The sequence below is a fragment of the Ictidomys tridecemlineatus genome, chromosome 1 (genome assembly GCF_052094955.1).
Source record: "Ictidomys tridecemlineatus isolate mIctTri1 chromosome 1, mIctTri1.hap1, whole genome shotgun sequence".
NCBI classification, from domain to species: domain Eukaryota; kingdom Metazoa; phylum Chordata; class Mammalia; order Rodentia; family Sciuridae; genus Ictidomys; species Ictidomys tridecemlineatus.
In genome coordinates, this window is record NC_135477.1 from 52761635 (window position 1) to 52786438 (window position 24804).

A 24804-nucleotide genomic window follows, 5' to 3' on the forward strand; every position below is an offset into this window, starting at 1 on the left:
AGGCTTAGACTGGGACTGGATTCCAAAGAGCCTTGAGGTGCATGTCAAAGACTCTGGACTTGAGTTGGGTGCATGGCCATTGGCCCAGCTACTCCAGAGGCTGGGGAGGGAGGGTTGCTTGAGCCCAGGAGTTTTGAGGCCAGCCTGGCAGACCAAGTTTCAAAAATAAGTCTCAGGGTGCTGGGGTTATGGCTTAGTGGTAGAGCACTCGCCTTGCACATGCAAGGCCCGGGTTTGATCCTCAGCACCACAAAAAAATAAATAAATAAAATAAAGTTATTGTGTACAACTACCAAAAAAAAAAAAATTAGTCTCAGACCAAGTCTCCAAAAATTAAAAATTGAAAAAAAAAAACAAAAACAACAGAGAGAGCCATGAACTTTTCCTAAAAAAACTAAGGGGAAACAGAAGAACTTAATTGAGCAAGTGAAGAGTGGAATGAGATCTGTGTTTTAGATGTCAGGAGTCTGCAGGCTGGAGAGTGAACTGGATGGAGTGCAGGGGACAGACAGGAGAGCAAAACAACCAGGAAGATGGAGCCACAATCCAGGTAGGAAATGGTGAGACCTTGGGTGGGCAAAGATTTAGGATGGGCATGAGAGATACAGAGGAATTAAGCCTGTGGGGCTTGGTGGCCTAATAACCTGGGGCACCGGGGGAGGGGGACGCAATGCACACTGATTTTCAAGTGATTGCCTCTTTTCATCCTATTGGACCTCCAGGCTACAAGGCCGTGCTAAATCAAAATGTGAGCAATTGCTCACCACCCAGATGCTACATACAAATCATCCATCTTGGGAACAGCAGCATGACCATAAGACATCCTGCACGACATCCTGCTGTAGCCCTTCAGCTTCCCTGAGGAGAAGAGGGTTAAAGGCAGCATCTGGCAGAACAAAACTAGAAAAACATGGCTGAAGAGCCTGGGTGGGAAGGAGGGGGGAGATGAGGGCAGGGGTATGCTCAGAGCAGCTGTTTCTGCCATTTCCCAGGCCTTGGAGGGCATAAAGGCCCGATGGGAATCTGACAACCTCCTGAGGAGCTGGCAAGAAATAGCAGAGCCTTTGTGGGAACCTGAGAGAACCAAAGTGGAGAGGGAGTCAATAAACTCAAGCAGCACCAGCCACCTCGTACCCTTGATTCTGTTTCCTGTCTGCAGAATAGGCAGAATCATTCCAGTTCACCACCTAACAGAAAGAAGGGATAATCAGGCTCCTAATGACTCAGAGATGCCAAGATGTGTCTAGAAGGACGAGGTAAAACAGCGGCATTTGTTTCTAGTGATTGTCCAAACAATCTTGTCATGGCCATTCGTTTCTCTATGGCTTGACATTTCTCACCAACAGAATGGCATTTTATTTTATTTTTTGTGGTGCTGGGGATTGAACCCAGGTCCTTGTGCATTCGAGACAAACACTCTACCAACTGAGCTATGTCCCTAGCCCCCAGAATGGCATTTTAAAAGAGGAGAAGACAGGAACTAAAAATAACCACTCATGGGCCAGGAGCAGCGGTGCATGCTTTGAATTCCAGTTAACTGGAGAGGCTGAGGCAGGAGAAGTATGAGTTCGAGACCAATTTATCAAGACCCTGTCTCAAAATAAACAATAATAAGGGTTGGGAGTGTAACTCAGTAGAAGAACACTTGTCCCAGTACCTCATTCAATCAATCAAATCATTTATGGGATTTTGTTTTCAGTAGTGGGCTAAATTCTATTAGATCAACCCTCTTGTAAATATCACTGTAATCTTTGGACCAAATGGTAAACACATTACCTATGGAAGGTACTGGAAACAACCCAAACCACTGGAAATCAGAGGCAATGGGAAGGGAGAGGCCCATTTTGGAAGGGAGTACTAGTAGGTAAGTTTCACTTGTGTGTGTGTGTGTGTGTGTGTGTGTGTGTGTGTGTGTGTGTGTGTGGTGCTGAGGATTGATCCCAAGGCCTTGTGCACTTGAGGCAAGCACTCTACCAACTAAGCTATATCCCCAACCCAGCTTCACATTTTTTCATAGTTCTTCACCTGGAGGAAGTTGCCAGTAGCAGTCAGGAAAGAAGCTAAATTTTGGTAGAAACTCAGAGTCTTACTGACTTTAAGAATCTAAGGAGGGTTGGGGATGTGGCTCAAGTGGTAGCACGCTGGCCTGGCATGCGTGCGGCCTGGGTTCGATCCTCAGCACTACATACAAACAAATTGTTGTGTCCACCAATAACTAAAAAATAAATATTAAAAAAATTCAAAAAAAAAAAAAAGAATCTAAGGACAGTGGGGGCATGGTAGCACACACCTATAATCCTAGATATTTGAGAGGTGGAGAAAGGAGAATCACAAATTCAAGGCCAAGCTAGGAAACTTAGCAGAATCCTGTTCCAAAATTTTAAAGTTTTAGAAAGGGCTGGGGATGTAGTTCTGGGGTAGAGCCCTTGCCTAGCATACGTGAGTCCTGAGTTCAATCCCCAGTACTGCAAAACACTTAAAAAATAATAATAATAAAATAAATAAAATTAAGGGCAGTATTTGGAGCAGTTATAAGTGAAAAGGTACAGAGGGATAAGGATAAAGCCATAGAGGTGGGATGTCAAATTCTGCGTATAAACTCTGCCTTACTCTGTGGCTGAACCATGAACAGGGCCCAAGTAGCCCACCTTAAGCTAAAAGAACTGGACAGAGATTTTAGCTGTCATTTCCCTTCAAGGGAGATAGAATTCAGTGTTTTAAGTCTAACCAAGTTAACTGCCTGATAAAATAAACAAACAAAACCAACATCTCCACAGAGGAATCTAATAATCCAGACTCTCTACAACATATCACAATATCAGAGATATAATCCAGAGTTACTAGACCATTCAGACACAGGAAAATGTGACTCGTGTTCGAGATCAGATGCAACCAATGAGATGACCTGAGATGATCCAGATGCTGGAATTATAAGGATTTTGAGGTAGATGTTATAACTATATTGAAGGGGAAATATGCTTGTAGTAAACAAATTGGAAATCTCATCATAGAAACAGAAATTATTTTAAAACAATCAAATAAGGGCTGGGGATAGAGCTCAGTTGGTAGAGTGCTTGCCTCACGTGCACAAGGCCCTGGGTTCAATCCCCAGCACCATAAAAAAAAAAAAAATCAAATAATATCCAGCCAAGAATAAAACCATAGATCTACACATAGACTTATATACAAATATTCATAGCAACATCCTTCATAGTGTCTGAAAAGCAGAAACAACCTAACCCAAGTGACCATCCATTGAAGAATGTATAAGCAAAATGTGGTATGTCCATATACAATGGATTACTCAGCATAAAAATAAAAGTTATTTTGTTTTGTTATGTTTTTTGTTGTTTTGGTCTTTTTTTTCTTTCCTTTTCTTTTCTTTTCTTCCCAGCATTGGGAATTGAACCCAGTGTGGCTTTACCACTGAGCTACATCCCCAGCCTTTATTTTTTATTTTCAGGCAAGGTGTCACTAAATTGCCCAGGCTAGCCTTGAACTTATGATTCTGCAGTCTCAGCATCCCGAGTCACTGTTATTACAGGCATGTGCCACTGTGCCTGGCTCAGAATAAATGTTTAGTATGCATAAGGACTGGGTTCAATTTCCAGCACCCCAGCACCAAAACAAAACAAAACAGAACAAAAAAACCATGAAATGAATAATTTTATGTTACATGAATTATATCTTAAATGTCATGGTTTGGATCTAAATGTTTTAAAGGTTGGTCATCATTTCAGCAATGATCAGAGGTGGAGTCTTTTAAAGCGATTGGATCATGAGGCTTTGACTTCATGAATGCATTCATTTATTAATAGATTTCTGGCAAATGGGCTCGGGGGAGGGACTTGGGTTTTTTGTTTGTTTGTTTTTTTGTTTTTGGGGGGGGGACTTGGTTTTAAAAGTGAGCCCTGGGTCAGGATTGTGGCTCAGTGGTAGAGCACTTGTCTAGCATGCATGAGACACTGGGTTCAATCCCCAGCACCACATTAAAAAAAAAAAAAAAAAAAAAGTGAGCTCCCTCTTTTTGCTTCCTGGCTGTCGTGAGCTCTTGACTTTTGTTACACCATACACTCCCCACCATGATGTTCTGCCTCACCACAGGCCCAAAGAGATTCTCCTTTAGCCAGTGTTGCTGCTCACCTATAATCCCAGCAACTCCAGAGGTTGTGGCAGGAGAATCACAAGTTTGAGACCACCCTAGGCAACTTAGTGAGAAGCTCAGCAACTTAATGAGACCCTGCCTCAAAATAAAAAATAAAAAGAACTCTGGGCTGGGGATGTGGCTCCAGCGGTAGCGTGCTCGCCTGGCATTCGTGCCACCCGGGTTCAATCCTCAGCACCACATACCAACAAAGATGTTGTGTCTGCCGAAAACTAAAAAATAAATATTAAAATTAAAAAAAAAATGTTGGCAAAGTGTAGAGAATTAGAATTATCACACATTTGTTAGGAGTATAAAACTGTACAATCATAAAACTAAACGTAAATTATGAGTTAGAAATTTCTCTGCTAGGTATTTTATCTAAAAGAAGTAAAAGCATTAAAAAATTTCTATGCAAATATTCATAGATGCTTTATTCATAATAGCCATAAACTAGAAACATCCAGGTGTCTACATAAGGGAAAAATGAATAAATTATGACATACAATATACTCATACAATAGAATACTACTCAGTGACAAAAAGGAACAAACTAAAAACAGGGAAGAATTTCAAGATTCAAGATGAATTCAGGATTAAGCTGAGAGAAAGAGTCCTCTTACAAAAGAGGCCATTTATGTGACATTCTTGAACAGGTGAAACTTATTTATGGTTTAAAAAAAATCAGAATGCCACATGCAGTAGCGCATTCCTATAATCCCAGCTACTCCAGAGGCTGAGGCAGGAGGATGGCAAATTCAAGGCCAGCCTCAGAAACTTAGCAAGATCCTGTCTCAAATAAAAATTAAAAAGGACTTGCGATAGAGCTCAGTGGTAGTGTGCCCCTGGGTTCACCACACATACAAAAAAGTACATTTAACGTCTGTGCATTTCATGAGGGATGCTATGGTACATTGAAACCCAACTACTCAGGTGGCAAAGGTAGGAAGATGGCAAATTCAAGGCCAGTTTAGGAAAATATTGAGAACTGTCTGAAAAAAAAAAAAAAGTTACAAAAAGCATTGAAAAAAATTATGCAGTTCACTAAATAAAAATTTCACCTACAAACTCCATTAGCTAACCCCTACAAGAGGCCCTACTGCTATTCAAGTAGGACTTCAGAAGAAAGGCAGAGCTAGAGTCGTTTCACTCCTTTTTCTCTCCCCACACCATTCATTCCTCAGGTCACAGGAGAGTTAAAAGGTATCAGAGATTTGCCATCAGGCACCAAGTTTCACTGAACTGTTCCTCCTCTCCCAAACCAAGATAGATCCTGAAATCAACCATTGACATGTAACATTAATTAGTAATGGTCTCTATACTGCTATTGTACTTAAAACTTAAAAAAAAAATTTTTTTTTTTTTTTGTAGTATTGGGGATCAAACCCATGCCAGGCAAGAGTACTACCACTCCAACACAAGCACTCACAGTTCCACCTTGATAACTCTATGACTGGAAGGCTGCACTCAGAGGTGTCTGGAGGAACAGGTAGGAAGTACATGAAAAGTGGAAAGGTTCTCCCATCACTTCCTCCTGGCCAGGCTGTCCTGCCTGACCAGCACTACCCACCAAACACACACCAGGGAACTTTTGCCCAAAGCAGAAACTTTAGGGCCTATGTGTATCAATCACGGTGGGATGGAGAAGACTGTGTGCACCAGTCAGCTTCTGGAACATGGCCTCCCACTCGACTAGACCCCTCTTTTGTGGTTGTTGTTGTAGATGGACACAAGATCTTTATTTTATTTATTTATTTTTAGGTGGTGCTGAGGATCAAACCCAGGGCCTCACAGCCTCAGCCACAGCTCCAGCCCAGCTGTACCCTCTGGAATCGAATGGAAGAAACAGACTGACTCCACCTTATCTTTGAGCACAGGTAAGTCTGAAAGATAACATTAAAATATAACCCAGGTGTGATGATGCAAGTCTGTAATCCCAAGAGTCGGAGGCAGGAGGATTGAAAGTTCAAGGCCAAACTGGGCAATTTAGGGAGAACCTATCTTGAAACAAAATAAACAGAGCCAGATGTAGCTCAGAAGTAGACGATGACACCTTGCCTCACATGCACTCTGAAACCCTGGGTTTCATCCCCAGTACCACAAAACAAACATCACAGAGACATCTAGAATAGTACTTGGCACATGAATGAATTCATAAAGCCAGTGTTATAAATAAAAGAGCTGTGGACATTTGGGGCATTTTTACCCAATGAGAAAAGATGCCAGGCCCTGCTGGGTGTGAAAGGGTGGTGACACCTCCGCTCTAATTTTCAGAATGTAACAAACTTGTTTGACCAAGTGGCCTCCCACCATTAACTTTCTCTGGGTCACAGTAGGTATGGTCTCAGTAGCAACAGAGTCTCCCAAACAAAGGCAGGTGTCCCCTCTCACCACTCCACTCCCTGAACACACAGCTGCTGGGTAAACAGCTGTCTCTTGGCAGTTTCCAGAACGCACCCTTTCATTTGGTAATGCCATTTGCTAATGAAAAACAAAACACAAAACCCTTGGGGACTAGCACACAAAAGAAGAGTGAGCTCCCTGTCATCAAACTAAAGATCCAACTGTCCCTCTTTTCAGAAAAATATTCTTCCTGGCATCGATTTTCTCACTAGAGGAAAGATGATGTACAGAAAATGAAGAGGGAAAGAAAAGGCACAAAGTTTGGAGAACGCATAAATGCAGGACTTATGCTTAGGTCTGCGCCTGGGGACTTGGGTCACTCCTGTCTGCACAGCCAGCAGGCTCCCTGGAGCCATATGACTGCTGGGTTTATAAAACTGGCCTGCCTCTTCCTCTTCCTGCATCTTCTGTAGCAGTGACCAATAGCAATACTCCATGTGCCCAGATGGTTTAATACAGGACTATATGAGCCTTAAAAGAAAAAAAAAAAAATTGGACAGCAAAGAGACCACATTGGTTCTTCCTGTCCTTTTCTAGCATTTTGCTCTTTCCCACAAAGTAACAAGAGTGAGAACCTGTGTCCACAGAAGCTCTTCTCTCACCTTCTTGGAAGCCCATTTTGGCTTTGGAAGCCCATAAAGCAAGCAGACTGGAAATTTTTCCGTTGGGGGAAAGATGCTTCTTCTGTCTTCACCACCCTCTGGGACTCTAATGGTGGCCTGAAAGCTGCCCTGACAACTCTTCTCTATTGATCTGATCCCAGGATCCCAAATTGGATAGTAATTAACAATACTATTTAAAACAAGAGCACCGACAAACACCATCCATCACTTGGCATCAAATAAGATTCTTCTCCAATTTTGCTCCTCAAAATGTTCTCATGGATGTTTTTTTTTTTTTTCCCCTATTGTTTTTGGGGCACTAAACCCAAGGGTGTCACACACTCATGAATGGTTTTGTCCAAATTCCAGCTGAATGTCCAAATTCCTGTAAGGACATAATTAAAAACCTTGAAATTATTCCTGTCCAGGGATGCAGGTCAGGTATGATGACCCAGGAGAAAAACACAGAATGGAGTCCACTGCATCCTGAGTTGTGTGACAGGCAGCACTACCTAGTGGGCGTAGGATGGGGACACCGGTGACACAGAGGACTAACCCACATAACAGTGTCAGGGCTCAGAAGAACAGTTGGTGCTTTGGCATGCTGAGGACTCTGAATAGAGGATGGCCTCAGAGGCAGAGTCTTTCCTTCTCCAGTTCTACTTTTTCCAAAGCAGACCTAAGGATTCCTTTTCTTCAAGGTGGGTCACAGAGATTAGACCTCTTTCTTCCAAAGACAACTATAAAACCTAGAAATAGTCCTCTAACCTTCCCCTACCATACTGTGTTTTAAGATCTGGCCATAATGAAATTTTCTGACCTATTTTGTCTGATAGTAGATCATAAGACTCTCATTCCAGAGGGGTCCTTACCTACATATATGAGGAAAGAACGCTGCACAGAGAAGCCAAGGGCATCTGAACAAACGGGCCTTGCTGGGATTCCCCCATCCGTCCATCACCATCAGGTCATAGCTTTTTGCCCAGTCTCATTCCTACGTGGCTGTCCCTTCTTTGTTCGATCTGAGCATTACAACAAGCAGTTCTCCCTGGATCTTTCTCTCTCTCTCTCTCTTTTAACCTACCTGGTTCTCTGGCCTATTCTTTTTAAATATCCATAGTTGTAGATGGATACAATACCTTTATTTATTTATTAATTCATAGTTGTATTGGACACAATACATTTATTTTATTGATTGATTTTTATGTGGTGCTGAGAATTGAACCCAGTGCCTCACACATGCTAGGCAAGCGCTCTACTACTGAGCCACAGCCACAGCCCTCCCTGGATCTTTTGGATCATTTTTTAAATAAAATTTTTTTTAATATTTATCTTTTAGTTGTAGTTGGACACAATATCTTTATTTTTATGTGGTGCTGAGGATCAAACCCAGGGCCTCACATGTGCTAGCTAGCCAAGCGCTCTACTGCTGAGCTACAACCCCAGCCCCTCTTCTGGATCATTTTTGAAGGCTTCCAAGTCATGCAAAACTTTGATTAAATAAATCTGTTATGCTTTTCTCTTGTTACTTTGTTTGTTTTTGTACTGGGGATTGAATCCAGGGGTGCTTTACCACTGATGTATATCTCCAGCACTGCGCCGCCCCCCTTTTAAGACAGGGTCTTGCTAAATTACTGAGGCTGTCCTTAAACTAGCAATTCTCCTTCCTCAGTCTCCAGAGTAGCCAGGATTACAGGAGGTATGTACCAACATCTGTCTTTTTTTTTTTAATTTTTTTTAAGAAAGTGAGAGAGAGAGAGAGAGAGAGAGAATTTTTTTTAATATTTATTTTTTAGTTCTCGGCGGACACAACATCTTTGTTTGTATGTGGTGCTGAGGATCGAACCCGGGCCGCACGCATGTCAGGAAAGCGCGCTACCGCTTGAGCCACATCCCCAGCCCAACAACATCTGTCTTTTGTTACAGGGATTTCAATAATAATTGTTATGATAGGAAGGAAATTGTCTTTCTCTATATCAGTATTCAGCAATGCTTGGTGGGCCCAGATAGTGGCATAATGGCTGCCTCTGACTTAGCATAAGCCCTCTCTTATTTTACTCCCAGGTCTAGATCCCCACTGCATCCTACTCCCTCGATGGAATACACTCTATGCTTACCCTTTGAAAGAGGGGTGGGGGGTGGGAGAACCAGAGAATGTAACCACTAATTAAAACCAGAAAAACCCAGGACACAGAACTGAAAAGAGTTTTTCATCCAGCCTGTCTGAAAGACCCCTTCCCTGTGAGGATTTTGGCTTGGCTACTTGGCTCACTGCTCTCAGAGCCAGAAAACTATTTTCTTCACTCACTCCTTCATGTAAAAGAAGATAAAATATGCATATATGGTTTTGCAATGAGTGCTTTTTGTTGTAGTTGCTACTTTTAAGGAAAAAAAAGTGGGAGTGGGGAGGAGGCAGACAGAATAGAGATGAGAAGCCAAGGTTTAGCTGCACTGATCAGGCATGGTGGTGCACACCTGTAATCTTAGCTACTTGGGAGGCTGAGGCAGAAGGACCACAAGTTCAAGGCCAGCCTGGGTAACTTAGCAAGACTGTGTCTCAAAATAAAAAATAAAAAGCTCAATGGTAAAGGGCCCCTGGGTTAACCCCAGTACAGCAAAAATAAACAAACAAATAATTTTAAAATACAAACAAAAATTAGCTGCACTGGCCTGTAGCTGCTTCAGCTGTCCTTGGAGAGATGACGCCCAGCATCAGGTGTCATCTCTGTTCTCTTGCCCTGGGGGACTGAAACAATTGTTTATTTACTGCTCCTCCTCCTCAGATGGAAGGAGGAAGAAGATTTATGGACTAAGATAGAGGGGTTCCTTGGAATCAAAACTCAGGGCTGGAACAACTGGTGGTTTGTCAACAACATTCCATCAAATGGACCTCACAAGCCCATATAAATACAACCCACATAAATACTAGGCTATATGATTGGTTGCGGCATTGTTACCTTAGTTTAGTGGCCAGTATCAGTGACCACTCACTGGTGCAGTCTTGGTTTCTCAAATGAGAAGCTATTTTACACAGGCAAAATACTGCCGTCTGTTTTTTTTAACAAAGAATGGGAAGGATTGTGTCCAGAGCACCACTTCTTTCTTTTCCCCAGCAGTTAAGAACCCAAAACCTGCTAGACCCTGAACCCAAACGACCACACCATGCAGTACAGCAGGACACTCCAAGTCAGTAGTTTAGTTAGAAGAGAGAGGGCGGGGGAAGGGGGAGAGAAGCCAGATTCGACAGATCCATCTTCCCTAAGCTCTCCTATGAAGCATAGACGGGAGGCCCTGCCCTCTGACTGCAGCTCTGGCGGCCCACAGCATCACTTAGAAAAGTAGAAAGTTCCTTCCTCCAGGAACCGTGTAGGAACTTTTAAAGAGCTGCGGAAAGGAGGCATCCTGGAGCTAGACACACCCTGGGGGCTGACGCTTTAGTGTCCTAACAGGAGAAACGGTCTCCAGAGTGTTTCAGCAAGCCAACCCTCCTCCAGTCACATGACTGGCTCCCTCACCCCCTAACTCCTGTTCTCTCTGGGTTGTGTCTCATCCCTGTGGCAGGGGATCGCATTCCGGTCCCTGCAGCTTGCGCGGGACGCCGCTCCTTTCGGGGCCCTGCACTCACCCACCGCCCTGATGTGGAAGCCGCGAGGTGGGCGCAGCGCTCGGCGACGCCAGGCATCGCGCAGCACCTGCAGGCTGGAGGGGGGTGCATGCACCAGCAACACTCCGCGCCGTAGCCAGCCCAGGAAGGCCAGCCGCGAGGCGGCGCGCGCCAGCCTCGCGTTCCAGAAGCAGCGCGTGTTGGCTCGGCGGAAGGCACGGAACACCGCGCGCCCACCCGGCTCCTCCGCAGTCCCGGCTTCCTCCTGCGCCTCAAGCTTGCACAGAACTAGCGCCAGCGAGCCCGGCGCCAGCTGCACCGGCCTGGCCATGCTGCAGCGCACGACTGAAAACCCGCTGCCTAGCCCAGCGGCCGACTGCACTGGCAGCTCGGGCGCTGAACGCCCTGCGGAAGGGATCGACTAACTGCGCGCTGCCTGGGCTGCCCCGGGAACGGGCTGCAGGGGGCGGGGCCGACAAGCCAGGGGTGGGACGGCCACTGGTCCAGCCCGCGCAGCGCCGCAGAGGGGTTTCCAAGAGCTGAGCTTCGGTTTCTACACCTGCGCCTGGGTTCTGATCGCCGCCCCGGGCGACCCCCTTCATTTCCCAGCCTCAGGCAGCCCGGAGAAACTTCCCTAAGCTCGAAGGGCCCGCGCTGGAGCTTTTCCAAATCCTGGGGGAGCTCCCACAGTCCCCTGGATAGCTGAGCTGTCGCCAACGGCAGCGCGAGCTGTAGCCCTAAAGTCCCGAAGCAGAGAGGATCAGGGTTGTCCCGGTCACCTTGCTTTGGGGCTGCTCCTGTGAGGACCGGAGCTGGGGGATCGTGGACTTCTCTGTGGCCAGGAGTCAAGAGACCCAAGTTTGAGTCTCAAATCTGCTCCTAAACTGTCTGCGCAAGTCATTTCGCCTCTCTAACTTTAGAATGTCCCCGGCAGCCTAGCCTAGGGTTCCTACCTGGATCCGGCTTGCCAGATTCCACCCCTCACTCGAATAAGAAATACTCAAAAAGATAAACTTTATGTATGCAGTTTGATCAAAGTGGAGAGAAGCAACTTGATTACTTTTCCCCATCAGCCCCCCAAAAGCAGTTCAATTTGTAGAAACAAAAAGCAGATGCTGTACCAGAGAAGATTCAGTTATCCCAACTTAGAACGGGGCCAGGGGACAGATCTCGGCTCCCGGGCTTCTTTGGCTGTCAAGGCTAGGGATTGCAGTCCTTCAACTTCCTTTCTCAGCAGGAATTTTGTTCCCAGTTTGCGAGGGGTTGGGAGTGGGGGTTCCGTGTGGTTCAAGAACTGGGGAAACTCATTTTACAGGAAAGTGAACTGAAGACTTTTTTACCAGGGATTGAACCTGGGGGTGCTTAACCTCTAAGCTATATCCCCAGCCCCTTTTTTTGTTTGTTTTTTAAAGACAGGTTGCTTACAGCCTCACAGAGTTGCTGACTTCGAACCTGCGATCCTCTTGCCTCCTCTCGTGAGCCGCTGGGATTACAGGCGTGCGCCACAGTGCTAAACTGAGGATCCTTTTATCCATGGCTTTCTGAAGTTCTAGAATCTGCTCCCGCCCCAGGGATTTCCCATACTCTTGAGAAATGAGGAAAGTAAAGTGTTGAAGAGGTGCCATTTCGTTTGGTGAAGTGTAAGGTGAAATCCATGGGACTCAGCCCTGGGTTGAACCTGGGGATGTAGAGAAGACAGAGGCCATTCTGGGGCAGGATTAGGGGGAGAAGGAAGGAAAACGTTTGATCTGTCCAGGTAGACAATGGACCTTGCCTCAGAGCAGCCAGGGACAATTCAAATGCTAAGGGACAAAGAGGCTGGAACCCTGAGGGGCCTTGGATGAGGGTTCCTTGAGGAAAAGGAGCATTTGAAAATGACCTCAGTGGGAAGGAGAGAGGAAAGCAAGCAAGCAAGCAAACAAACTAGCTCAAAAAGGGAAAGGCAGGGGCTGGGGATGTGGATCAAGCCTTAGCGCGCTCGTCTGGTATGCGAGCAGCCCGGGTTCGATCCTCAGCACCACATACAAACAAAGATGTTGTGTCCGCCGAAAACTAAAAACAAATAAATATTTTTAAAAAATTCTCTCACTCTCTCTCCTTAAAAAAAAAAAAAAAAGGGAAAGGCAGGGCTTCCAGCTTAATACTATTACTCAGTATCATGAGGGAATAAAGATGCTTAGCAAGATCTGGGAGTCGTTCCAGACTCTGGGCTTATCAGTCATCCTAACTATAATAATTCAGGTTAATCCATAGCCTGTTCTTAGTAAGCACACAACAAATGACAGATAATAACAATAGTATTAATTTCACAACTCTACCATCTGAAATTTTGTGAGCACCAACATGATGTCACAGGTGGAAAATTCCACCTGTGTTTAAATGACTCAGGCTATATGCATATGGTAAATGGAACAAATGAATTTTGTGTTTAGATTTGGGACCCGTCCAACATAGCTCATTGTGCATGTATACATATTCAAAAATCCAAAAAAATCAGAACTCTAAATTGTTTTTGATCCTGAGCATTTTGGATATGGGATATTCAACCTACATTATTATCTGTTTTTCCACAGAAGAAATTGCAGCTCGTTGGATTAAGAAGTATATTCCAGTCACATGGGTGGTAAGAAATGAAGTCAGATAACCAGTTAAGTCAGGCTTCCCTACAAATAAATCTGACTTCATTTTCAAATAAGCACATGAGGGCTTAGAGTTTATGTAGCTCAGAGACAGAATCCTGGACTAGCATGTGTGAGGCCCTGGATTCCATTCCCAGCACCATAAAAATAAATAAATAAGGACATGAACCTGACATAACCATCCGCATCTGAATTCTGATTCCAAGCTGGATAGATGGATAAATACAGAGGACAAATGTAATAATCTCCTTTGCCTGTGTAATCCCACTGGGGGATAATACTTCCTTCTCTGGTTCTGTCATGGTACTCACCTTACTGGATCAAGGGTGACCTTCCTGTGTTTCCCATGCTGGAGAACTGGGACTTCCATCTCCATATTGCTAACATTTAGGACAGTGTCTTTCTCACAACAAAGATGGTAACAATTTGTTTACTATCCATTCACTTTGTACCTGGACTCTGCTAGTGTTTTTACCTTTGTGATCTAATTTTATCTGCAAAATTAATTCTCTGAAAGAATAATATTATTAAATCACATCTCCTGCAGCAAAATAAAAGGTCAGCAAGTATAGACAGCTGGTCCAGGAGGACAAAGCACTAAATGGTGAAGCAGTGATTCCAGTGTCTTCTCATTCACACACATGAGAAGGTGAGGCCAAAAGACCATCCCCTGACTCAATAGACCTGTGTGGCCTGGTGTAAAAAGTTGTTCTTAGTCTGATTACCTCTTCCAAGAATCTGAATTGAAAATACAGAGATGTATAGGATTTTTGCAAGGGGCTGCAGCTGAAAAGATGCTACAATGTAAAAGCTAGCTATTTCAGGATCTGAAATTATGGAAATTTTTGGTGCTGAGGATGAAACCCAAGGCCTCATGATGCTAAGCAAGCACACCACCATTGAGCCATATCCCCAGCCCTTGTCCTAAAATTATGAAGTAGAACTATCTTAAGCATTGGAATCCTTTGTTTAAATGTAAGAAATTCTTAACAATTTTGCTTAAGCTAGTCCAATTAGCAAAAAATAATAATAATAATAAAAAAGAATGTAAGGAGATAAATTTTAAACTATAGCCAGATACTTTCCTACATTTTCCCCCAAAGAATTGGCTATTCCCCAAATATGCCCAAACTGCTAAAAAACAGAACATGTTGCAAAAATAGAAGCTTGGTGTCTTATGTTTATAATCCCAGCTATTTAGGAGGTTGAGACAGAAGGATCTCAAGTTTAAGGTCAACCAAGGCAATTTAGTGAGGCTCTGTTTCAAAACAAAAATAAAAAAGGGCTGGGGATGTAGCTCAGTGATGAGTACTTCCCTAATTTGTTCAAGGACCTGGATTTAATCCCCAGCATTGGGGGAAAAAAAAAAAAGATTCTCAAAAACATATTTCAGGGCAGTAAGAGATTAATTCTTGTCCTTTTGAAAAATAGTGTAACTCTCCAATTTATTCTCTCCAGAGTAAATAATTTATAACAATTTACTTCACTTTTTTTCCTTTCCTTGTTAAGCTTGAAATTTCTAGTAAGACAGTTCTCTCTTAAAAAAAAGGAGATATCATTATATACATGACTTCTCCCATTATCATGTGTGTGTATGTATATATATGTATGTGTGTGTGTGTGTATATATATATATATATATATATATTTTTTTTTTTTGTACTGGGGAATTGAACTTAGGGGCACTTAACCACTGAGCCACATCCCCACACATCCCCAGCACTTGTTTGTATTTTATTTAGAGAGAGGGTCTCTCTGAGTTGGTTAGGGCCTCAACTAAGTTGCTGAGGCTGGCTTTGAATTTGGGATCCTCCTGCCTCAGCCTCCCAAGCCACTGGGATTATAGGTTTGTGCCACTGAGCCTGGCACCAATTACCATATTAAAAAAAAAATTTTTTTAGTTGTTGATGTACCTTTACTTATTTATATGCAGTACTGATAATTGAGCCCACTGCCTCACACATGCTAGGCAAGTGCTCTACTACTGAGTTACAGCTCCAGCCTCCATTATCATAGTTTTGATGAAGATTTATTTAGCTCATCCAAGTTGCCATTGATTTCAAAAGTACAGCAGTTTTTCAAGGTACAGAATCTGTACAGAACTTTTGGCCTTGAAGATTAAGATGGCTTGTCCTAGAAAAAAATGGGAAGCTAGTACCTTTGAATTGAGGTGACACTACTGGAGCTTCCTTTCCCCAAAGTGCCCAAGATGGAGGGACACTTGCCTATACTTACAGAGACTCCGAAGCACCTCAATGCAGGAAGGACGACTGGGGAGGCCTCTCTGAGCCAACACAAATCTAATGAGCTGGATGATTGGAGGAAATAAAGGAGTAACTCTCAACATCAGTAGTGTGGCAGCAGGTACCAAGGTAACTATAATGAGCACCCCAAGAAAAAGATTGGGCTCCTTTTCCCCATTTCCTGAGTACCGTGTAAATTTCCCTCACCCTAAGATTCTTGGAAAACTCAAGATTGCCCCCAACTACTACCTCATACAAAGTTCAAATTTTTTTTTAAATGTTGATGGACCTTTTTATTTTTATTCATTTTTATTATTTATATGTGGCGCTTTTTAAAAAATCTTTATTTTTTTTTAGTATTTGGCAGACACAACATCTTTGTATGTGGTGCTGAGAATCGAACCCAGGGCCTCACACATGCTAGGCAAGTGCTCTACCACTGAGCCACAACTCCAGTCCCCAAAATTCAATTTTTGGCCAATTCACACAAACAAAACTGAGAGTTAGATTTTGATTGAGAAGCCAGGTGTGGTGGCACAAGCATGTAATCCCAGCAGCCTGGGAGGCTGAGGCAGGAGGATCATGAATTCAAAGCCAGCCACAGCAACTTGTGAGCCCCTAAGCAACTCAGCAAGACTCTGTCTCTAAATAAAACAAAAAAGGGGCTGGGGATGTGGTTCAATGGTTGAGTGCCCCTGGATTCAATCCCTGGTTTAAAAAAAAAAAAAAAAAAAAAAAAAGATTTTATTTGGTTTAGAAAAATTAACCAAAGGGAAACAAATTCATACCTTCCACGATAATTGGTATAGAAGATAAACTTGGTCCTTTGATGCTCACATCTACCTTGTGTCTGTCCTTAGAGGGGCATTCAATATAACTCACACTCTGACCTGGCTTATTTTCTAGCTTCCTCTCCAACTCCATCATTTCTTCCTCTCTCAATACACAACAGGACATTTTGCTCTGGCCACACATTAGGTTTTAAGAACAAGTGTTCCAATCTTTTTTTTTTTTTTTGTGGGGGGTGCTGGGGATTGAACCCAGGGCCTTGTGCATGTGAGGCAAGCACTCTACCAACTGAGCTATATCCCCAGTCCCAAGTATTCCCATCTTTACTTACACTATTTCTTTTGCCTAGAATACCCTTCCTTTTTTCTACCAGTTGGTATCTTATAAAACCCAGCTCTTTAAAATCTGTGACACATCCAGAAAGATTCCATCTACTCTCAAGCAAATCATTAACCCTTTCATAACACTTACGTATTAAGGGTCTAGAATATTTAGTTACCTGCTTCATCAGGTAACCTGAGTCCTTGAGGCCAGGTTCCTACCTGATTCATCTCTGCAACCCAGCCCTAGCCCAGTGCTTGTCACATAAATTTGTTCAACCTAAATCAAATCCAATTTAATTAGTACTTGAAGGAGGATAACACTGTTTTTGTGACTTTATCACTATCTTATGTCACCATACACAAGAGCATTTCTCATTAGAAGGGTGAATTGCTTGGTTATCCAGTCAATGACCAAGGCAAAGCCTTAAGGAACAGCCTCATCACACACCCAGACATCTGGGTTCTAGTGGCTTCTCCCAAGTTTGTTTACTGCACACATTATAGTGAGAATGATGTTTGGATTAACTGTCTCAAAAATTTTTTTCTACACTAAAGTTCATATGCTGAATTTCCTTTTAACACAGAAAAATCAAGCCTTGACATGTAAGGCTAATTTAGAAAGCATCTCTCTCCATTCTTTTCTCTTTTTCTTTCTTTTTTTTGGGGGGGGGTTGTAGATGAGGGTTGAATCTAGGGTTAGGGTCACTTTACCACTGAGTGACATTCCCAGACCTTTTGTTTATCTTGAGACAGGGTGTTCCTAAGTTGCTGAGGGTCTTGCTAAATTGCTAAGGCTGGCCTTAAACTTGTGATCCTCCTTTCTCAGCCTTCTGGTCACTGGGATTACAGGTGTGCACCACCATACCCTGCTAGAAAGCATCTCTCATCTGTATTCTCTGTATTATGCTCTTCTATAGCACCTTTCTTCTCTTCACAAGAAAACAAACTTACCTGGAGACTGTCTTCTCAAAGGGAAATGTAAGACTCCACACTAAGCAACTGTGTTGAGTCAGAGGACAGAGAAAGGGAGGTGAGGGTTAGGGAACTTTAAAGAAAGAATTATTCATATCACTTGCCAAAGATAGCAAGGAAGACTATTCAAGGTGGGGATTACTGCAGTGAGGGGAGAGAGACTGGACTGAACTCTAACTCCAGCAAGAGGAAGGAGAGAAAAGGCTCTTCTGCACTTCGGGCCACCCAAAGCCAAAAAGCCTTCCAACCCAGTAGAAGACTCCACCACTCTATCACCCCTGGAAACTTAGGGTCAGAAGGCAGGTCTTAGAGCCTAAAAAATATTACTTCTTAAAGGAAAGCTGGAGCATCACCCTGTCAAATATTTGTGCCACCAAGTGTCCTGGAGCCTAAACAAATTTAGCAAAATTCTTATGTGAAATATAGAAAGTCAAACTAATTCTTTACACATACACATAAAGTATGGAGCCTTAAGGCAAGATGCTAAACCCAGTTTCAGGATTTTATTCATTTTTTAAATGCTGGGGTTAGAACTCCACAGTCTCACGTACTCTAGATGAGGATTTCACCACTGAGCTATGCCCCAGCCCTAGCATTAGGATTTTGAAGGAGAAACCATACTTCTCTTCAGTTTTACTGCAGCAGATGGAATAAACTGAGCCTCATACCCCACCACATCCAAATTCCACTAAATATAAGCTGGCCCCACTCCCAGTGTCCAGATCCTCAGAGAAACTCCTGTTTTTAGTGAAGCCCTAGCCTCCTAGTTTGAATTTCTCTTCTGTTTCTTATGGGAAGAGGAGAAAAAAAAAATGCTAAGGCACCTTCCCTTCTGCATCCAGAAATTATTATTGTTTGAAAAACAGACGTCTACCATCTTTCTACCTATTAAGAAGTTCTTGCTGGACCTGGTGTCACACACCTATAATCACAGCAGCTTGGGAGGCTAAGGCAAGAGGATCATGAGTTAGCTTTCCAGCCTCAACAAATTAGCAAGACCCTAAGCAACTCAGTGAGACCCTGTCTATAAATAGATACAAAAAAGGGCTGGGGATATGGCTCAGTGGTCCTTGGTACAAAAAAAAAAAAAAAAAAAAAATTACTTTTATTTAGAGACTGGGTCTTGCTGAGCTGCTTAAGGCCTCATTAAGTTGCTGAGTCTACCTTTAAACTGAATTACAGGTTATGTGCCACCACACCAAGCTCTTAAAGCTTCTTAACAGCAGTAATCCAGGATTCCTCATCCATATATCCTCTATTACATCCTGACAGTACCGGTGAAAATCAAGAAAATGGTTCCCTGAACAAAATGGTAAGACAAAGGTGTGAAGCAGGATGACTAGATCAAGTTAGTATCAACCCTGATTTGGAACTGAACAGATTTAGTTTATTCAACAGTCTGTAGAGGAACAAAACAAAATGTAAGTCTTAATGTAAATAAAGGTCTTAAAATGTAAAAATCTTCACTGAGTTTGATCCTCAGCACCACATAAAATAAACAAACAAAATAAAGGCACTGTGTCCACATCTACACTAAAAATAATAATAATTAAAAAATAAATGATGGGCTGGGTTGTGGCTCAGTGGTAGAGTGCTTGCCTAGCATGCACAAGGCACTGGGTTTGATCCTCAGCACCACATAAATGTAAAATAAAGATATTGTATCCACCTAAAACTTAAAAAAATATTAATAGATGAAATAAAGGTATTGTGTCCATCTACAACTAAAAATATTTTTAAGAAATAGCACTTAAGATGATTATAAAACAGAGGGGTGGCTCTTACCGTGCAACTTAACTTTCAACTCTGCTATTTTAAGAAGTTTAACTTTCATTATGAGAATTGAATCACAGCTGGCCTGAATTAGCATTTCTTTAAAGTGTAGAATGGAGCCAGAGATTGAATTCACAATGCTTTTTTTAAAAAAAAATATTTTAGTTGTCAATGGGCCTTTATTTTATTTATTGATATGAGGTGCTGAAAATTGAACCCAGTGCCCCACACATGCTAGGCAAGCTCTCTGCCACTGAGCCACAACCCCAGCCCTACAATTTGTTTTTTATCCAAAATAAAACCCATTTTAATATGCCAGGTCAATCAAGCTTTCCTATCCACACTGACTTAATGCCATGTACTGTACCTTTATTAAACTCCTATCCTATGTGATAACTCACATCTTTTGTCAATTGCCATTTGAACTAGGTATGTTAACAGAGCTAACCACCGCTTTTCTCTAACTGTAAGAGAAATGTACATATGACTTCATAATCTTGGGAAATGGAATCACATGATTTTTTTTTTTTTTTTGGTAACAGGGATTGAACCCAGTGGTGCTTAAAACTCAACTATATCCTCAGCCCTTTTATTTTTGGAGACAGGGTCTCACTAAATTACTTAGGACTTTGCTAAATTGATGAGGCTGGCTTTGAACTTGTTATTCTCATGCCTCAGCCTCCCAAGCTGCTGGGATTACTGGGATGTGCCACTGCACTCAGCAGGAAATAACTTTCTTTAAAATCTTTTTTTTTTTTTTTTAAAGAGAGAGTGAGAGAGGAGAGAGAATTTTTAATATTCATTTTTCAGTTCTGGGGGACACAACATCCTTGTTGGTATGTGGTGCTGAGGATCGAACCTGGGTCACACGCATACCAGGCGAGCGCGCTAGCTACCGCTTGAGCCACATCCCCAGCCCTCTTTAAAAAATCTTTGATCCAGGTAAATAATGAATGGCTTCCAGAAAAGAACCAGTTTGTTATTTATTAAATAATCTTTTATTTTTATTTCTTTTAAAATATTTATTTTTTAGTTGTAGTTGGACATAATACCTTTATTTTATTTATTTGCATGTGGTGCTGAGGATCGAACCTAGGGCCTCACATGTGCTAGGTGAATGCTCTACCACTGAGCCACAACCCCAGCCCAAAGAAGAATCTTTGGAAGTAGTCATTTATTTACAACACATTATTAGTAATTTAAAATGAGAATACTACTAAAGCAACAATGAATTAAAGCATTATCTGCAGATTACTGGAGTTTCCAGGCTAAACATGGCCAAACTTAAAACAGAGGAACAATGGGGCTAAAAGCTTGGTTTTTAGGACTCTTTTTTTTTTTTTTTTTTGTATTGGGGATTGAACTCAGGGGCACTCAATCACTGAGTCACATCCCCAGCCCTATTTTGTATTTTACTTAGAGACAGGGTCTCACTGAGTTGCTTAGTGCCTCGCCTTTGCTGAGGCTGGTTTTGAACTGGAGTTCCTCCTGTCTCAGCTTCCAGAGCCATTGGGATTACAGGTTGTGCCACCCGCACCCAGCAGGACTCTCTCATTTTATTCAAGTTTAGATTCTAATAGTGGTAATTAGTTGGCTATTCTCTTTACGATATAGCAGCTCAAAGGTTAAAAATTCATCTCCTAAACACATTTCAATAGCCAGGTGAAAGGTTTCTGAGTTTGCAAAACTGGCAAAAACCCTGGGATAAGTAACAGATGCTTTTGGGAAATGACATTAGTGTAGCCCAAGGCTAGTACACTTTATGCCTTATGGAAGAATGGTTCAAAGTAGGTTTTCCTTTAATTAAATATTTATGTTATAGTCAGAAACAGCAGTGGTCTTTGTGTGGCCAGGTCTATGTATCTATGAGTAAGAAAATGAATGGCCATGAAATAATTTCTTGCATGTTAGGAGTCTTTTTTCCCCTTGCCTAAAGGAAAATGAAAATTGTTAGAGATAACTAATATGCCTTTAGAAATACAATCTTGAATAGATCTCTGAATAGTTTCAATTAGGAAGAGGACTTATGGTTTTACTAAGGCCAAATAATGTGAAACATTAACTCCTTTAGCATTTACCTGGGGATCATGAAGACAAAAATTTTGTTATTGTTTTTGCCTTTTCTCACTTTTAGAATGGGGACTAAAACGAGCAATTTCTCACTGAAATTTAGATTACTAACTGCTATATTAATTTTCCAAATTCTAATTAGACCTTGCAAAGGAGAATTTGTCATAGCAAACTTATTCCAAGACAAATTTGTTTTAAGTTTATATTCAAACTGAAATTTTAGAAAGATCATGAGCCAGGGAATGCAAATTATTCATATATAATCTCTTTCACAAATTTTTTTGTGTGCTGGGCACCACAGCATACACTGTAATCCCAAGTACAAAGGCAGTATGGAGAATTAGTGAGACCCTGTTTCAAAAAAAATAAAAAGGGCTGGGGATGTAGCTCAGTAGTAGGGCAACCCTGGTTCAATCCCCAGTACTGTGCTGAGAATCAGATCCAAGACCTTATGCATGCAAGACAAGCCTCTTTAGTGTCCTTAGATGTGAGAAAGCTTTTTAAAAGTTCTGAACTCCAAGATAAGTATTTTAATGACCTTTTAAAAAGCGGCTTTCTATAGATCAAATTAGATGTTCCCTGTGCTTTATGAAATTTCCTTTACCTCAACTACTATAGTAACACTACCATATCAATCTGTTTTAACTGGAACCAAATGTGTAACATGTGTAACCAAAGGTAAAATCTGCACTCAACTTTAGGGAAAAGGCCATGAAAATACAAATAAATGCTAACATTCAAAAAAGGAGGGGTGCTGGAAAGAATTGAATTCTGAAGTTAAATCCTTCAAATTTGAGAATTATAAAAAACTTCATACAGGAACCCTCATAACCATCTACAAATAATTAAACTGCTGTACTAGCGAAACAAGGGAGAAAAATAAAAGTGATCATATGGCACTCTTCCTTGTTAGGTATAGGCTACTGGAAAGCCATCTGCTCTCAGGAGATTGTAAAACAATGCCTACGACCAAATATTTAAAAGGCAATTGAAATATCTAAACCTATACTTCAGTAAGTTATCTATGTATTTTTTGGTGCAGGTATTGATCCCAGTCCTCGTGCAAACTAAGCATATGCTCAACCACTGAGCAATGCCCTCAACCCCTGAAATATATGTATTTTTTAAAGTTTAAATATCGTCATAAGGAATAGATGTTTTAAAATATCCACTGAGGGGGCTGGGGATGTGGCTCAAGTGGTAGCGCGCTCGCCTGGTGTGCTTGCCGCCCGGGTTCGATCCTCAGCACCACATACAAATGAAGATGTTGTGTCCACCAAGAACTAAGAAAAAATAAATAAATGTTAAAATTCTCTGTCCCCCCCCTCTTAAAAAAAAAATATCCACTGAGAAATGAGAAGGGGAACAGAGTGTGGCAGTGCATGCCTGTAATTCTAGCAACTCAGGAGGCTGAGACAGGAGGATCTCAAGTTCAAGGTCAATTTCTGCACCTTAATGAGATCCTGTCTCAAAATTTAAAAAAGAAGAAAAAGAGAAGCTGTCCTGACATACTCATATACTTTGCATCAATAAAATTTCTTACTTCACAGCAGCTTAGGCTCTCCTATGAAAAACACATTTACTCTTTAAAAGCATTAATTTTGTTTATTGGTCTTGAATTCACTTAAGAGTACTGCTAGAGCAATGTTGAATGCTTGGGAAAGCAATAAGTTTATGGATCACAATTTTTACCTCAGTTGCTTACAGTGATGTTTATCTGCAGAATACTAGAGGTCCTAGACAACCCAAAGCCAAACATGACAGCCTTAAAACAATAAATTAATGGGGGCTGAGGTTGTGGCTCAGTGGTAGAAGGCTTGCCTAGCATGTGTGAGGCATTGAGTTTGATTCTCAGCACCACATTAAAAAATAAAGATATTGTGTTCATCTACAACTTTCCCATGTTCTTATATGAATACATGAGTAGTGTAACTCCACATCATATACAATCATAAAAATGTGAAGTTATATTCCATATATAAATGTATGTCTAATATATATATATAATCAAAATACATTCTACTGTCATGTATAACTAAAAAGAATTTTAAAAATTTAAAAAAGGGGCTTTAGTTTTAGTTACTGTGGATTTTACTCCATTTGAAATTAGGCTCACTTATATTAACAAAACATATTAAATATATTAAGATAGATTTTTTAAATTAATAACTTTCTGTAAAACTACCAAGTCTTTTTTAAAAAACTGTTCCAATGGAATATTGGTGTTAACTTTTTTTATTATAACTTTTTTTGTGTGTGTGTGTGTGTGGTGCTGAGGATCAAACTTAAGTTTGTTTCACACATGCTAAGTAAGCACTCTACACTTGAGCTACAACCCCAGGCTCCCCACCCAAGTTTAAACCTACATTTCAGCCCTGCCTAGCTGAATTATCAGTTTTCTTCAAGCTGTCTGCTTTAAAGTTCCTTTTTTTTTTTTATCCCCCTGGGTGCTTGAGATTGCACCCAAGGCGTCACACATGCTAGACAAGCACTCTACCACTGAGCTGTATGTCCCCAACTACAAACTGTAGATTTAAGCTCACCAGGTTTCTGAGACAATTTAAACTGTGTCTGACATGTTAGGAATTCATCATACCAATGGATTTATACTTTAAGTGCCCTAAATATAGCGTGAACCCCTATTGCGGTTTCTGGCCTCTGCCAAAGTTATTTGCTGAGTCCAGGTCTGAATCTTCCCTGACAGTCTATGACATCCTTACAATAGGGGCCACATTATGACTTCATGGCTCTACCCCTAGCTGAACTGTCATTCAGAAAAACTTTCCTTGAAATTTAACATTTGTATGGATTTAGTAACACAGTGACTGGAAGACTACCATCTCTTCACTCTTTCTCTTTCCACCTACCAGATGAGACCTCTGGAAAGTGAAGTTGGCCTGAACACACAAATCTGGACTATCCGATACTCCGGAATGGGGGTGCCATGGAAGAGTAACGCAAATAAAATGCCCCTTACATCATCTGTTCTACTGACTATCAATATACTCTAGGTCATTAATTCTCATTCCTTGAAACTCTAATATGCCTCAAGGGATACTTGCACAGTAACCAAATTACAACAACCAAAACATTTGTGAACAGATAGGTCTCCTTCTTTGGTACATAATAAACGTATTTATGACAATGAGATGGTAGGAGCTTTTTTTTTTTTTTTTTTTTTTGGTACTGGGGATTGAACCCAGGGGCACTTTACCACTAAGCTATATTCCCCAGTTCTTTTT

At 41.7% G+C, this 24804-nt stretch overlaps 1 protein-coding gene, 1 long non-coding RNA gene and 1 other non-coding gene across 4 annotated transcripts in view; 1 reads left to right on the forward strand and 2 right to left on the reverse strand.

The window, feature by feature from the left end:
- Positions 1 to 11534, reverse strand: part of Stox1 (storkhead box 1) — a 58567-nt gene extending 47033 nt beyond the window's left edge. The window contains exon 1 of one of the 2 annotated variants that reach the window (XM_040272894.2): positions 10775 to 11534. In XM_040272894.2, the coding sequence (XP_040128828.2) occupies positions 10775 to 11084 (310 nt within the window). In that variant the 5' untranslated portion in view covers positions 11085 to 11534. The remainder of the gene's footprint in view (positions 1 to 10774) is intronic. The other variant, XM_005325966.5, reaches the window with a different exon arrangement.
- Positions 11535 to 13844: 2310 nt separating this feature from the next.
- Positions 13845 to 24710, forward strand: LOC144375789 (uncharacterized). Its single transcript, XR_013435670.1, has 3 exons — positions 13845 to 14041; positions 15630 to 15764; positions 24433 to 24710. It is a non-coding gene; the product is annotated as an uncharacterized LOC144375789 (long non-coding RNA).
- Positions 16655 to 16727, reverse strand: Trnav-cac (transfer RNA valine (anticodon CAC)). The gene has a single exon. It is a non-coding gene; the product is annotated as a tRNA-Val (tRNA).
- Positions 24711 to 24804: the final 94 nt, after the last annotated feature.